This window comes from Dinoponera quadriceps, unplaced genomic scaffold, assembly GCF_001313825.1.
Source record: "Dinoponera quadriceps isolate SergipeBrazil2010 unplaced genomic scaffold, ASM131382v1 scaffold1395, whole genome shotgun sequence".
Classification (NCBI taxonomy): domain Eukaryota; kingdom Metazoa; phylum Arthropoda; class Insecta; order Hymenoptera; family Formicidae; genus Dinoponera; species Dinoponera quadriceps.
The window spans coordinates 1,629,974-1,644,865 of NW_014556488.1; the positions used below are offsets into that span (position 1 = coordinate 1,629,974).

General features: G+C 44.0%; 2 protein-coding genes across 12 annotated transcripts; one reads left to right on the top strand and one right to left on the bottom strand.

Moving 5' to 3' along the window:
- The first annotated feature begins 223 nt into the window (after nucleotides 1-223).
- Nucleotides 224-7,032, top strand: LOC106747777 (transmembrane GTPase Marf). 9 transcript variants are annotated; one of them, XM_014625664.1, is made up of 14 exons: nucleotides 224-585; nucleotides 685-776; nucleotides 1,672-1,965; nucleotides 2,040-2,193; nucleotides 2,277-2,670; nucleotides 2,761-2,868; nucleotides 3,049-3,069; nucleotides 3,590-3,743; nucleotides 3,850-3,988; nucleotides 4,129-4,442; nucleotides 4,527-4,822; nucleotides 4,911-5,075; nucleotides 5,240-5,436; nucleotides 5,566-7,032. In XM_014625664.1, the coding sequence occupies exons 3-14, from the start codon at nucleotides 1,788-1,790 to the stop codon at nucleotides 5,768-5,770; spliced, it is 2,325 nt and encodes a 774-aa protein (XP_014481150.1). In that variant the 5' UTR covers nucleotides 224-585; nucleotides 685-776; nucleotides 1,672-1,787; the 3' UTR covers nucleotides 5,771-7,032. The 9 variants fall into 9 exon arrangements, with proteins under 9 accessions (XP_014481150.1, XP_014481152.1, XP_014481159.1 ...); XM_014625673.1 differs by lacking the exon at nucleotides 224-585 and adding an exon at nucleotides 1,117-1,194 and having other exon boundaries at nucleotides 600-776; nucleotides 1,881-1,965; XM_014625666.1 differs by lacking the exon at nucleotides 685-776.
- Nucleotides 7,033-8,187: 1,155 nt separating this feature from the next.
- Nucleotides 8,188-14,211, bottom strand: LOC106747650 (protein ariadne-2). Of its 3 annotated transcripts, none has more exons than XM_014625383.1 (8): nucleotides 14,126-14,211; nucleotides 12,842-13,265; nucleotides 11,733-12,243; nucleotides 11,420-11,651; nucleotides 10,896-11,013; nucleotides 10,592-10,816; nucleotides 10,166-10,378; nucleotides 8,188-9,497 (listed from the first exon to the last, which is right to left on the bottom strand). In XM_014625383.1, the coding sequence occupies exons 3-8, from the start codon at nucleotides 12,241-12,243 to the stop codon at nucleotides 9,342-9,344; spliced, it is 1,455 nt and encodes a 484-aa protein (XP_014480869.1). In that variant the 5' UTR covers nucleotides 12,842-13,265; nucleotides 14,126-14,211; the 3' UTR covers nucleotides 8,188-9,341. The 3 variants fall into 3 exon arrangements, with proteins under 3 accessions (XP_014480869.1, XP_014480868.1, XP_014480870.1); XM_014625382.1 differs by lacking the exon at nucleotides 14,126-14,211 and adding an exon at nucleotides 13,372-13,477; XM_014625384.1 differs by lacking the exons at nucleotides 12,842-13,265; nucleotides 14,126-14,211 and adding an exon at nucleotides 12,637-12,748.
- Nucleotides 14,212-14,892: the final 681 nt, after the last annotated feature.

The following is a 14,892-nucleotide window of genomic DNA, read 5'->3' on the forward strand; positions in this document are numbered from 1 at the left end:
CGTACTACTTGCAAAGAGACGCATTTTATTATTGACTCGTACCACTTCGATTCTATACATATAGATGCACTTATATTTTGCAAATAGTACAACTCAACGGCAGGTCAGACCAATATTCAAAGTCGGATCTTATATTTAAAATTTTTTTGAGTTCCTTATCTACAGATTCTCGATTCATTTCATTGACTACGAAGATAACTTTAAGATGGCCTTCAGACTACTTTTCATTTTTAACGTGGCCGAGAAATTCGTATCAGACCGTATCAAATCGACCAATTAGAGCAAAGTTTTTTAAACAAGTTAACGAATGTTGCTCTGATTGATCAAATTTTAATCGTAATCCGTAGTCTGACACGGGCTGAAGGCAAATCGAAAGGATCTATTCAAAAATAATCGAGTGATTCGGCGGACGATTCGGACGAACTTTTCGCCTCTCCACCATGAAATAACGGAGCGAATGGGTATAAATGTTCGCAAACGATGGATTCACGACACGATGTCTTTCACTCCTCTTGCCGCTTGCGTGCTGTGCGGTGTGTTCATTCGATCGAATTCGTCGTGTGATCACGTGTTCCCGCATTGTTAGTAAGTTGCAACGGTTTGGTTAGAACGTCAGCATCGGAATAGGCTGAGCCGGAGCAAATTTATTTTAAGTCTAATATACATATATTTATTAATCAACAGAGGTATCACTGCGGTCATGATTCGATTTCATCATTTCACGCACGATTATCCTCACGATATGACTAGTATACTGCTGTGAAAATGTTCTAACGGTTAGTAGAACTTGATGCGCACTGTTTGTGTGAACTTTTTTCTGCCGTTAATTGAGGTTATACTTGCAAATTGTCGGTACGAGATACAATCTAGAAATTCTGTGTAATTTGTATCGTCCGCCGTATGTAGACATACAATTACACGTGTTTGATTGTTAAAAGCGCGCGCTCGGAAATGATACAAATTCCATGTTGATCATAAAATAAATGTCCGCCCGTTCTTACGCAACATGTGTAAAAAATGTTATATATATATATATTCTCTCTTGTCACGATTCATTTAATTTATCACAATTCATTGTATCTTTAACAACAATAACAATACTATAAATTGTTTTAGAGCAATTTTGGGCGCAGCAGCAAAATCTGAATAATTATAGTTTTACTCTACGGGTCATCAATGACTAAAGATAAAAAGGTTGCGCAATGTATCAAACTTATGTTTAATGTCGTGTAATTGCTTGTTACATGTACCTATTTGATTTAAGAAACAATTATTTTTACTCACAAATACACAAATATTTCGGAAAGTATCAACAAAATGTTTCAAATTAAAGTCAGTTTCTATCTTGTGGAAAATATCTTGTGAAAATTACAATATGCTGTAAAAGTTAATTTATGTGAGAAAATGTTATGTTTCCACATGCAAAAGGAGACAAGTAAGTTTTATATTGGGAGAGCAAATCTGTCTAGAATAAAATTTTGATTGGCATTTCTTTCTTCAGACCTATGGAAAAATGATTTTAATTTGAAACATATCTCACAATGATCACTAGTGTTTACAATATATCCATTTATAGATGAAAAACATCCTATATATGTTCATATCTGTGTGTATATAACAGCAAGAGCTAGCCATTAGAAAATGTTTAACTCCTGCTTTTTATGATTTCAGTTGATCCCGCATGCTGTGCACTGTGTGTGTCGCCGTACCGCCTATCCAAACTGCACCGTACATTTTTATTCCTTTCGCCAATTATACCACCATTTAAAGTAGAAACGTAAAGAGACATGGCTGCCTATATCAATCGCACAGTATCCATGATTGGAGGAGACAGCCAGCATCGAACGTCAGATGTTAGAACTGATAATTCTCCTCTACAGATCTTTGTTAACGCAAAAAAGAAGATCAATGATATATTTTTGGAAATAGAGGATTATGTGGCGGATACCGTGGAATTTATGGCATGTGAGTAAACAGTAAGAGAAAGAGAGAGAGAAAGGAAGGAGTAAAAGTGAAACATATTTAACGTAATGTAACAGTTTATCTAGTCAACATTAACTTTACAGCATTACAAAATGACCATAACATTGTATCTGCTGAAGAAGTGGTGAAAATCAAAGCTTACGTTGACAAAGTGCGTGCAATAAAAGATGTTCTCAAAAGAGATCACATGAAAGTCGCCTTTTTTGGCAGGTACGTTCAGATTTCATTAAATTAATGATCCTTCGGATATTTCGGATGTAAGTGGAATTTTTACACTTGCACGTATATTACAGAACGAGTAATGGGAAAAGTACTGTAATTAATGCTATGCTGCGCGACAAAATTCTGCCGAGTGGCATAGGGCACACCACGAACTGTTTTCTACAAGTCGAAGGCTCTGAAAACGGTGAATCGTACCTCGTCACGGAAGGATCCACCGAAAAACAGCCGGTGCAGTCCGTCGGACAGTTAGGTCATGCGCTTTGCAAAGAGAAACTGTGCGAGAGTCACTTAGTGAGAATATTCTGGCCGAAGGACAAATGTTCGTTATTACGGGACGACGTAGTATTCGTCGACAGTCCAGGAGTAGATGTGACTCCAAATCTCGACGAATGGATCGATAAGCACTGTTTAGATGCGGACGTTTTCGTTTTGGTGGCAAATGCGGAATCTACCTTGATGGTTACGGTGAGTTCAATTATATGCATACCACAGACAACCCCCTTCCACCAACGATCGGCTGACTGTATATATTTCTATTTCCTCGTTTCCCTTCAGGAAAAGAACTTCTTTCACAAAGTTTCCACACGACTGTCGAAACCGAATATATTTATTCTAAATAACCGATGGGACGCCTCCGCTTCTGAACCGGAATTCTTCGATCAGGTATGTATTTACGTGGTGCCAGTTCTGAAAAATCAAGAGAAACTGCGACAATTGCGATATACATACGTATCTCACGCTGAAATTGTTAATTTTATATGCGTTTACATCTGACAAATTGACATTCCTTGTAGTGCCGTCGTAATGTAAATGAATTTCAGTAATATCTCCTTTATTCTTTAGCTGGTCAAAGAACAAAAGGAGGTGAGTTTACCTATGCCATGGAGATGGTTGTTTATTCAGAAACGATGCTTCCGACCGTCCTGATTTAGCTCTCGCGTTAAGTAGAACTGAATCGAGAGCCGTCTCTCAGAGATCTTTAGAAACTCGACTCGTACGTTACAGTTACGCAATAAACGGGGAAACGCCTTATTACATTTCGATCTGTGACACACACGTTCATTTTCGACAGTAGCAGAATTCGTCCACGCTCGATACAAATGCTACACGCACCGCTACGAGCTGAACACGCATGAATTCGTGATACCGAAGCGGAGAGATCGAAAGTTTGTCTTTTCCCCGCACAGTGAACTGTGAATATGTTTTCCAATCTATCTACTTACCGAACAATATTTATGTACTATTGTTTGCGTCTTTTCGACAGCTTAGTACCAGCAAAGTTCTGTCAGTGTGTGTGCTTGTTATCACGATCGAACGTCACATCGTGACTTTAACGAGAATCTCGATAGAAGTTTTTCCCACCCTACTCGCTTCTTGTGTGTAGGTGAGAGCGCAGCATCAAGAGCGTGCTATTGACTTCTTGTCGAGGGAGCTGAACGTGTACAATCCCAAGGATGCCGAGGAACGTGTCTTCTTCATTTCCGCGAAGGAGACCCTCCAGGCCCGTATGCAGGAGCAACGCGGCCAACCCGCCCACAGTAATATCCTGAGATTTGCCGTTTACAGTTTTTTTTTTCATCTCGCTTCTCAGAGACGTAGAATCGCCCCGCCAACGTGATCTTATCGTATCTGCGCATTTTACAGACGGCGCGCTGGCGGACGGTTTTCAAAACCGGTACTTCGAATTTCAAGATTTCGAGAGGAAGTTCGAAGAGTGTATCTCCAAGTCGGCGGTGAAGACCAAGTTCGAGCAGCACTCGGAACGTGGTAAACACATCGCTGAGTAAGAAAACGCTGTTTTATCTTTTTTTTTTCTTCACCGGATCGTACGGTGTGCGTGCAATCGTGTGTATTCCTCGCGCGGAACACAAGCGAGTCAACTTATCTCTCCCTCCCCTCTCCCTTTGTGTCGATCTGTCGCAGTGAAATACGCAAAGCGTTGGACGAGATACTGAACCGGTCGCAGAAGATGCGGGACGAGCAGAAGGACGTCAAGAAGGAGGTGAACGACAAACTGAACTTCACGGAGCAGCAGCTGATACTGCTGACCCAGGAGATGAAAAACAAGATTCACTGCATGGTGGAGGACGTGGAGCAGAAGGTTTCAAAGGCCCTGAACGAGGAGATCCGACGACTGGCCGTATTGGTGGACGAGTTCAGCGTTCCCTTCCATCCGGAGACGTTGGTCCTGAACGTCTACAAGCGAGAGCTTCACACGCACGTGGAGAACGGCTTAGGTAATTTTCGGCCGTGTGTTTGTCGCTGTTCGACGCGAGTTCGAACGTCTCCGGATACCGATGAGCGTGTTGTTTCTGCCGCAGGATCGAATCTACGGGCCAGGCTCAGTACCGCGTTGGCGCTGAACATGGAGCACTCGCAGCGGGAAATGACCGACAGGATGTCGGGCCTGCTGCCCGAGAACAAGAAGCAGATGTCGCTCAACATATTGCCACGACGGGAGCCGTTCGAGATACTGTACCGCCTGAACTGCGACAACCTGTGCGCGGACTTCCACGAGGACCTGGAGTTCCGTTTCTCCTGGGGCTTCACGGCGATCATCAATAGGTTCGCGGGGAAGCAGGGCCACAAATTAGCCATCACCAATTACCCTCAGGATGTAAGTAAGGGACGTGAAAATGGTGCAGAACGGGGTGAAACGCGTGCGTCATCGCAATTGCCAATGTTTCCTCTTTCGTTTCTCGCAGATCCCGCCGAGTATCGCGTCGCCCGCGGACAGCATAGATTCCGTCAAGCTGATTTCGAACGCGGCGAACTTCGCACCGAGACCCGAGGATTGGTCATTAGCCAGTCGGATAGCCGTTGCATCTGTCACGTCGCAGGGCACTGGTGGCCTTATTGTTGCTGGTTTTGTATGTATATCACGTCATCCACGATTTACTTGTTTTTTTTTTTACATTTTTTATACATGTGTGTTTATTTACAGCGAGACGTCCTGTGTAAAGAATCTCTTTCTTTCTCCCTCTCCCCCTTCCCTTCTCTCTCTGTAAATGAATGGCCTCATTCTCTTTTCCAGCTGTTAAAAACGATAGGTTGGAGATTGATAGCGGTTACTTGTGCAATATACGGTACTTTGTATCTTTACGAACGTCTAACGTGGACTAACAAAGCGAAGGAACGCGAATTCAAGAGACAGTACGTTGAACACGCCACAACAAAGTTGCGACTGATCGTGGATCTTACATCCGCCAATTGCAGTCATCAAGTACAACAGTAAGTTGCGACACAATTTGTGTACGACGTGGGTTCGAGAATTTGTCTCAAGCGAGCCTTGCGTCGTTTCTCTACTGGCATCGTCCCTGTTCTCTTTCTCCTGTAATAATACCTGCCGTGATTACGCAGAGAGCTGTCCAGCACCTTCGCACGTCTCTGTCATTTAGTGGACGAAGCGACGTCTGAGATGGACAGCGAACTCAAATCAATAGCGAACACTCTGCGGATATTAGAAGAATCAGCGAGCAGAGCGAAGGTCCTTCGAAATAAGGCCAACTATCTCATAAAGGAACTCGAATACTTCGACGACTCTTACCTGAAGTCCCTAAAGTGAATTGAATTATGTTCCTCGCGCAGACTTGTGAATCTGTAGAAACGTGTTGACAATTTCTTCGGGAGCAGGATATCGATACGCGCGATCGTCGCGACAATCGTGTGAAACGGTTACCATTTCTTCTTTTCTTTTGTATTATTCTGGTAATGATAATCAACACACCCTATGCAACGATTGAATGATAGGCACTCACGTGCAGATAGATACGTAACTGCGTATTCTCATCGTACAATTTACAGATTGGCACGAGTATCTAATTCTCATAATCACATATAGAGAATATGACGCACATATACACATACACACAGATATATAGACCGGCATAAGCCTTGATAGTACTCAGCTCGGTATATTTATAGTCGGATCTTGTATATAAGACCGTCTTGAGTTCATCTTCAGACACCGTACGGCTCATTTCACTGACTATGAAGCATCTGAAGATGAACTTGAGACGGCTTAGATATCAGATCTGACCGAATGCTGGTCTCAGTGATACAATTCGAATTTCTCGGTTATTCACATCGTGCCGAGGTGTTTATACATTTGTCGACTGTTCGGTAAAACGACGATATCAACTGTTATTCCGAGATCATGATATTTGTAAAATGAAGCACAAGATCACGATCGTAAAATCCTGGTGACTTCTATCCGGTAAACGTTCGAGATATTGTGCCGGTCTGTGTACGCTAGATAAGCAACGGCAACCGTTGCTTAGATTATTGTGCGGTCATATTGTATATTTAAATGTGCGATGATAATACGAGACACGGTGTCTCCTAGATAATATTAAAAGAGAGACGTTTTTACCTGAAACGCGAAAAACTCTAGTCTTAGCGCAGATAGGCAGATTTCTTACAATATACTATTGACTAACCGTTAGACTGAATATTTCTTGCATAGGAACGTACAATTCGGTGCATATATACGTACATATATATCTACATATAAATAGTATTGTGCCACGATGAAATGAATTGGTAGCAAATTTAGCGTAGATATATATCCCCCATGCAAACATATTTTTCTTTTGAAGGCATTTCATTGGATAAGAAACCACCTCTGAACGCGAATCCTATCGAATCTGTTTGATTTGAAATCCGATCGATCAGATTATTCCAGATCTATTGCGAAGATACCGTTCGATCTAGCCAGAAGGAGGAAGCACTAAAGCGGCTTTGTCGTCCTAGTAGGGTGTATTTCCTGAAGAATGTATGTTGCTATATCATGTAATTATAAATAAATGGTTAACTGTTGAATAATAATTTCCACGGGCTGATTATTCGATCGTACTTCGCGCGTGCGAAATTATCTTAATTGCTAATTCATTGTGACACGAATCCTGTAGACTTGTTCGATCCAGTAGGATTCAGCGATCCTGGCGCGTAAGAGAGAGAGAAAATCGCGATTTCGATGAGAGAGACTTCGATTTCACGATTTCATGAGCGAGAAAACGAAAGAACAGACTTCGTCTGAATTTTGTGTATACTCGTTATTATTAGTATTAATTTACAAATACTTCGATATTCGTTACATACAGCAGCGACCGCTTCTCATTGTGCATTCGAGAACGTACAAATGGGGGCAGGAAAGAGCGAAGTGTCGGAAGTGGGACTCCGCTTTTCCGATCGCTTGCTTCGAAGCCTACGAAGATGATCGTCGTTCACCGTCTTAATTTACCCATGTGCAGTTTTGTAGTAAAGAGCGTTTATTTCTTTTTTCTTTTGTCAACACACGTTAGTCGTTACATCGATTTTGCTTGAAACCGACCGTTTTAACTCGAACTCCCTCCGACGAACGTTCAGTACATACCTCTTCACCCTCTTGCGGTCGCGAGAAAAGAAGCAGCCTACCTCCGGTTTCTAGCGCGCCCCATCACCCTCCCATCCTTCGGCTTTCTTCTTCGTAATAGCTTACAAAACGTAAGTTCGTATTACGGTACTAGGTGTGTCGGCGGATGTCTCGAATCGTTGCATATGCCTCTTATAATCTAATTTATAGAAAAACATCGCGTCCCTTTCTGCTTGTTTGTTGCTCTCTTTCTTCCCCTTTTTTTCCTTTTTTTTTCGCCATAGCACACGTTCCATCCGTTTAATATATACACGGCGGGGGTGGTACCATCCCTTGGCACCGGAGTACTCAATTAGGCTATCGTTTCTTCTTCGGATGACCACTGTGTGTGTGTGTGTGTGTGTGTGTGTGTGTGTGTGTGTGTGTGTGTNGTGTGTGTGTGTGTGTGTGTGTGTGTGTGTGTGTGTGTGTGTGTGTGTGTGTGTGTGTGTGTGTGTGTGTGTGTGTGTGTGTGTGTGTGTGTGTGTGTGTGTGTGTGTGTGTGTGTCATGTACGTGTGAATGTGTCTTAAATATTAACAATACTTTGAAGAAGGTTCGGGGGGGGGGGAAGGTCAGCGATAGATAGATAGATAGATAGATAGATAGATAGAGAGAGAGAGAGAGAGAGAGAGAGAGAGAGAGAGAGAGAGAGAGAGAGAGAGAGAGNTCAAGTCGATTCGTCGGTATGTTCTCGCGCATGTGAGGAGAATCACACGAGGATCACACTTCTCGTGCCTCATCATCATCATCATCATTCTCGTCATTCTTCGTCGTCGTGCCTCTTATCAAATTATACGGTTAGCATCGGTAGATCGGTCAAACGAACATCGGTGAAAGCATAAAATGACCTCTGGTTTTTCGATAAGACAAACTTGAGGGGGAAAAAAGAAGCGCACTGCTTTTGACCACTCTCTTAAACTAAGAACGAACCATCACGCATGACCTATATACCGTCGAAAATTCTCGTTTAAATCAGTCGATACAATTAATACTTTTGATACCCTGGAGGCTCGCGCCTATGCCGAGTAATATATCCCCGAGAATTTAATTAAGTAGAGCTAAAACTCGATATACCATTCTTTGTCTGTCATCTTGTCGGCCACTCAGTAGCTACGATTCGTTATAATACTCGGACGAAATTATACGCGAATAAGACTGTCTTAGGAAAAGGTACCTCCCATCTCCACGATCGAGTCCCCATCTCGTCATCGTTTTCGACTTTTTCCCGGTACGGAAAGTATGCTTTTATTATCCCTATAACTGACAGCTGCAGATAAACGTCGATTGTGATCGATGTAGTCGAGGCTCGCTCAGTTTGCCCCAACTTGGTGGCTCCGACTTACAATCGATACTCCAGAAGTTTTCTGTGACCGGAGAAAAGACCCGTTTCGTATACATTTCGGATTTTGGTTCTTGTAGCGTTTCTTCCGTGCCGGAAATAAGTCAGTCAATATCGTGTACATAACGACCCCCCTTCCCCAACCCTCATATTCTAACTTTTTCTGTTCTTTTTTTCTTCTTTTTGTTTTTACATCAAACTCATTCTACGTAGATTCTTCTTTTGTGTCTCGTAAACGTTTCGGATATACGAGAATCAATTCGTTTAATTATTAAAATGATTACGCTCGAACACATCAGACACATCCGTTCTCGCAAAGAAAGAGACGTGGGGCTTTTACATATTTTTTGTGACCGTGAGAGAGAAAACACCGGAAGCGTGACGTTCTACACGCACATTCGAATTACACTTCGAGAAAATCTTTCAGCAAAGTGACACGACGCTTCTCTGCGATGTCCATCTGATTTTCCAGATCACCTCGGTCCGTAGTCTCCGCTCGTTCGATTTTCCACGAGAGATTCTCAATCTCCGCTTCTAATTGAGCCTGCTGATACTCGAACTGGTATACACAGAGATTTCCAAGTTAGTCTTCATCGTGTATCGTATTTAAATAATTTAAACGTGACTTTATTATTGGAGTAATTAGAAAACAATTGATCATTCGGAGGCTGAGATATTCACAGCTAAAGATGACACTTTTCGTATATATATACACATATATTTTAATATTTATATATCATCTTTTATTATATGTGCATCTCTATTAGCTCAACTAATAGATTTAGATAAAGCATTAATAAGAAAAATAAAAAATAAGTATCTCCGTATCTGTAATATTGTATATATATTTCTCTTAATTTTGCTTAAAATTCATATTTTTATTGAAAAAATCAAATAAAGTTATGGGAAAATATTTTTCCCCGATAAATTTATGTAGGGGTCCCTTGATATCGCCACAGAAAATTCGGCACTGTGGGATACAACTACCTTAAATTTAAGATGACTTTCACCAAAGTCTTATCAGGTTAATTGACGATTTGAAGTTGCTATCGATCAAGTATTACGTGTTCTGCCTTGCTAACACAGATGGAGATTATTAACTTTCCGATCATCGTTGAACAAGTTACAGAATCGGAAGTTGGTGCTGACAATTCTTATTGTTGCTCATCGATTATCTTAATCGGAGTATAGTGCAAGTCATTGTTGATGTTACGAATGCGAGCTTACCAGTTCCTTGCGAGGTCCAGGTTCCATGTAGTAAGCGTACGGATACGTATACTGTAAGGTGTAACGGCAACGCGCTAAAAGGGACGCTGCCTCGAACAGGTGTTGCCAATCTATCCAAGTTCCGCTGGCGTTCATTACTTTCTTATTGATCCTCATCTTGATACCTTCCAACGTTTGTTCCTCCAGCTTTAACGACTTACTGTGGTTTTCCCACTATAAGACAACATAACATGAATGTAATCGAATGAAAGGACATTTGTGGATTTTTTCACGTACAAATGGAGTGCATGCGACTACGAAAACGAAGGACTCACATCCTCGTGGATCCTTTTGCATCTCAAAAAAGAAGAGAAAAAAGTGCAAAGAAGGAATCAAACTTACTCTCTCGAAATAATCGGGATACTTCTTGGGGGCAAAAGGACTTACTCTCTCGTAATAGTGCAGATACTTCTTGAGAGCTTCCCTCGCTTGTGCATGGACGCTTTCATGAGCAATGTTAGGATTCTCCTTGTATCGGGAACATTCGTAATACTCACTACCGTGTGCTTTCCAATCCCCAAGGCACATCCAACAGAAATCGTGCTTGCAATTGTAACACTGCATATGATTGCAACCACCGTTCTTCTCTATGCAAATATGACATTTTGGGCACTGCAAAAACGAATCGATGATACATCGGATGTTTCTGCAAGTCTGATGTGAGATCTCCTCACGCAAAGAAAGTACATACATCTTTGGTATGAGCGCTAATGTAATTAGCAGTTTCAGAGTCGTCCGCGCATTTTGTCAGCCATTTTTTGATTGTACCGCAGTCGGTAGGTGCGTGGTAATCCATACCACATCGGAAGCTGAAACCAACGGCACTGTTTATTCGCCACCGCGCAAATACAGATTATTTTGGAATGCAATGATGTATGTGTGTCACATACAGGATTGTTTTTTTTAATTAACGCCCACTATTTACATTCGAAATTAATCGAAGAAAACAACTTGGTTATCCATTCGGTCGTCCGAAGCATAATTTGCGAAAAGCTTTGTTTCCAATCGTTGTTATCTCGTAAATTACTGACGTCTCGACATTTTCGACTCAAATTTTTATTAAAGGAGGAATAACGCTGTGTAAATATTGGGCGTTAATAACCCTCTATATAAATGTATACATAATGTATGTAAAATATAATTTAAATATAAATACATATATAAATGTGTATAATAAAAAAAAATATATATATATTAAAGTTATAGCTGGTTTACCAGAAAACAGTTTTACAGGATGAACACATGACTCTCTTCGCCCGTTGTTCCTTCGAGCGCAAAACTATTTGGCAATTTGGGCCAGGGCAAAAGCGGAGTTGCGGATGAGACTTGACGTAATCACAGAAAGCAAACTGTTGATACCTCTCTCTCATGTTAGGCTTAGTAAGTATGGAAAGGACAAAGTCCTCCGGAGTTAAGACGTCGCAGTCGTGCGCCATGCAACTTATACCTGTACAAAAAGAAAGCTCGACGGGCAAACCGACAGAATGGTAATAACTGAGACGAAAAGCAAAGTGGAATGATTACTCACCGGTGGTTATACCTTGCGTTATTTGTACTTCGAAATGCATACACCAACAGTCTTTGCAAAATGAGTGTCCACATGTAAGAGTAGAAAACCTATCTGCGGGAAAGATCATAACACAAACCGAGCATACGCCACCCCTCTGACATTTCAATACTGGCACTTGTTCCGGGGTGGGTGACGGCTTGATCTTTGAACTAATCAATAAACTGGAAGCATTGGTACGGTACTTTGTGACAATTTCCGACAACGCCCAATTGTGCGCGTGTAATAACACTTTGGCTAGGGATGGTGTTACGTGAAGGCTAGTACTTAACACCTCGACATTTTCGTTCAACAGCCGTTCCACTTCGTCGACCCGTAAACAGTCGTACACCGCGTATTCCGGGTCTCTCCTGTTTTGCTCAGGATCCACGTCGTTATCCACGTCGCTGCCCCATCGTTGAACGTTGTAGTAATCCTCGTAACCCGGATCAGCGCAATCTGAATCCGAGTAGTCCATCTCGCTGCTCGACATCTGCACAGAGAGCATTCTTACGTTATCACAGGATACACGAGTACGAGAACAACCCCTTATCCGTGACCTCTTCTGCGCGCGATCAAGTGCTTAACAAACATCAACAAACATACATCTGAGACACCACCGTGACCGTCTTAGCAATTAGAACGCGCAATTGGCATAACCAATGCGATCGGCATAACCAAACGGTCGCGAGCACTTCGTGGAAAAAGAGAATCACCGAATCATCGAGCCGTAATCCAACGAGAATTTGACACCGCCGAATGGAAACGAGCAATTATTCACGGCGAGAAACGACGCGCGATGTTCACACACGAGGAAAGCTCAGGGACGGGAAGCCAGCCCCTGATGACGACGATCAAGAATCGTCAGTGACGCTACTACCCGAACCTCATGCGCATTTCCATCCAGCGTTCGCGAACGTCATCCTCGGGAGTCGTCCGAGAGCCCCTCGTCCAGAAGCTCTTGCCGAACCACGCGAACTCGACTTCGCGTAAACAACACCGTACAGATGCGCGATACGGGTATATCGTAACGACGACAGCGGCGGAGATGGTTAGTAGTGACTCGCGGAAATCCTTTTTTGGCGACCCACCTTTGGCGTCTCGATTATCAAGAGCGATGCATTTATGCGCCCTTTTCGCGCGCGTAACTCTCTTTCTCTCTCGGAGGGCGTGCGGCTGTCAAGAGGGCTTTAAAACTGATTGCACGGCCGGTTAAATGCGACAGCGAGTGCGACGCGCGAGCATGCGAGAGCGTATCTCACGTCTCTCTCTCTCTCTCTCTTTCTCTCACTTCCTCCTCCCTTCTCTCGCTCCCGCTCTCTCCCTTGGCGACTCTGTCTCCCTCTTTCTCTCCCTCGTGAGACTTTCTTCCGCGTGCCCCTCTTTCTCTCCTGCGTCGACCGAGCGTCTGTGTATTGTGTGTGGGTGCACACCCGACGTAATGCGAATGTGTGCCACCTATATATATTTATATATATATGCGTGTGTGCCCGTAACGGATGATTCCTGTTTAATCTGGAAGCAGATAAGAACGTCAAAGTCACCTGACACGAAACAGCTGAGTGCCCCAATGAGGCTAGACGATCGCCAAGCCTGCTCTTTTTCGTTGCACTCGCTCTACCTCTTTCTCTCTCTCTCTCTTTCTCTCTCTCGTTCTTGGTGGTACTTTTCAGACGCACCTAGAACGACGCGTTCAGGATAAGGAAACGGTGAGTAATCATACAGGGAATACCGACGCGGAGGGGCTGCTTCCCCGTCGGTCCGCAGTCGAGACTCGCTATTACTCCGTATTTTGCGGAACATTTTTACCGAGCGCCTCGTCGATTCATCTCGGTTCGTTCGTCTCTTGCGGATTATCGATAAGTCTCGAGCCGGGCGATTCCGACCATGATCGTCGTCGAGCTCTCGATCGAGACGGGAGATTGACGGAGGCCGACGGATGTTTTTGGAAAGGGCGGCGAACAGAGGCCGGCTGTGTTTATTTATCAGCTGATCGCGGAGAAGTGTCAAAAAATGGGCACGTCACAAGGTTGCCTGCGTCGTTACTCGCATCGTCGGATCGATCGACACACCCGTGCGAAAACGCGCTTATGTAACCGCGATGCCCAACCCCGTCGATTAAGCTAATTATCGTCCGCGGGAAGGACCGTCCGCCAATCTGTCGCGCGTTTCGCACCGATATCGATTTCTCGAGGGAGACCGTCCGTCTCGTCCCGCTTGTACTTTCTACACCTCGCCTGTAGGTTTTGAAAAGTCCGTCTCGCACTTGTATTCGTTTCAAACGCGAGGAATGCGAGGAAAATATTATTCGGCCGGGATTGGACTACGAAGATTCCGATTATTTCTCAAGATTGAGGGAGAAGAAGCTCTCTTACATCCGCGCTAAATTACGCTTAAGTGGGAAAGTGCCCACTTTTCCGAGCCATCCGAGATTTCTCACGATAAACCTGACGATAATCTTCAGTTTGCGCGCAGGAGGATGCGTCGAAATTAACGATTTAATTCCAATTAATCTGCAGACACACACTCCCTTTCTCCCCGTCTCACTCTCCCTCTTTCTCTCTCTCTTCTCCCCTCCCTCACTCCTTCCTTCCCTTCCTCAGCAGAAGACGGGGTCGATACTCTCGCGCGGTCGTTCTCTCGGCCCGCTCTTTTTTCCGTGTTTCCCCGGCGGAACTTCCCCCCTCTCTCCGTTCAGCCGCCATAAATTTGCTTAATTCCGAGTGCAGAGGGTGTAATGTAGTGCAAACGAAGAGGGAACGGGGCATGCACGTGTGAAGGAAGAGGCCGCAGTAGGGCTCTCGGAAAGGTGTAATAAAATGGCGTAGCGCCGAGAGGGATCTCATCGACGCTGCGTGACTACGCGCGAACGCACACCCACACGACACGCACACATGTACAGGTCGTCGGCGACGCTATTAAGGTAAGGGCTCGCCGAGAGAGCGGGCGAATGGCTGGCGCGCGCGGTGTGCGCGCTTTTCCATTCGCGGATTCGTCACCGTGCGTACGCGCCTCCACGGGCGCGCGCCCGTGTGTGCGTGCGTGAGCGGTGCGTCGCGTCAGTGGTGGTGCGCGCGGGCAGAGAGGCGTATATTGTGTATCGCTCGCGGCTGTGTGTATTCGCGCGCGTACGTGTGCACGT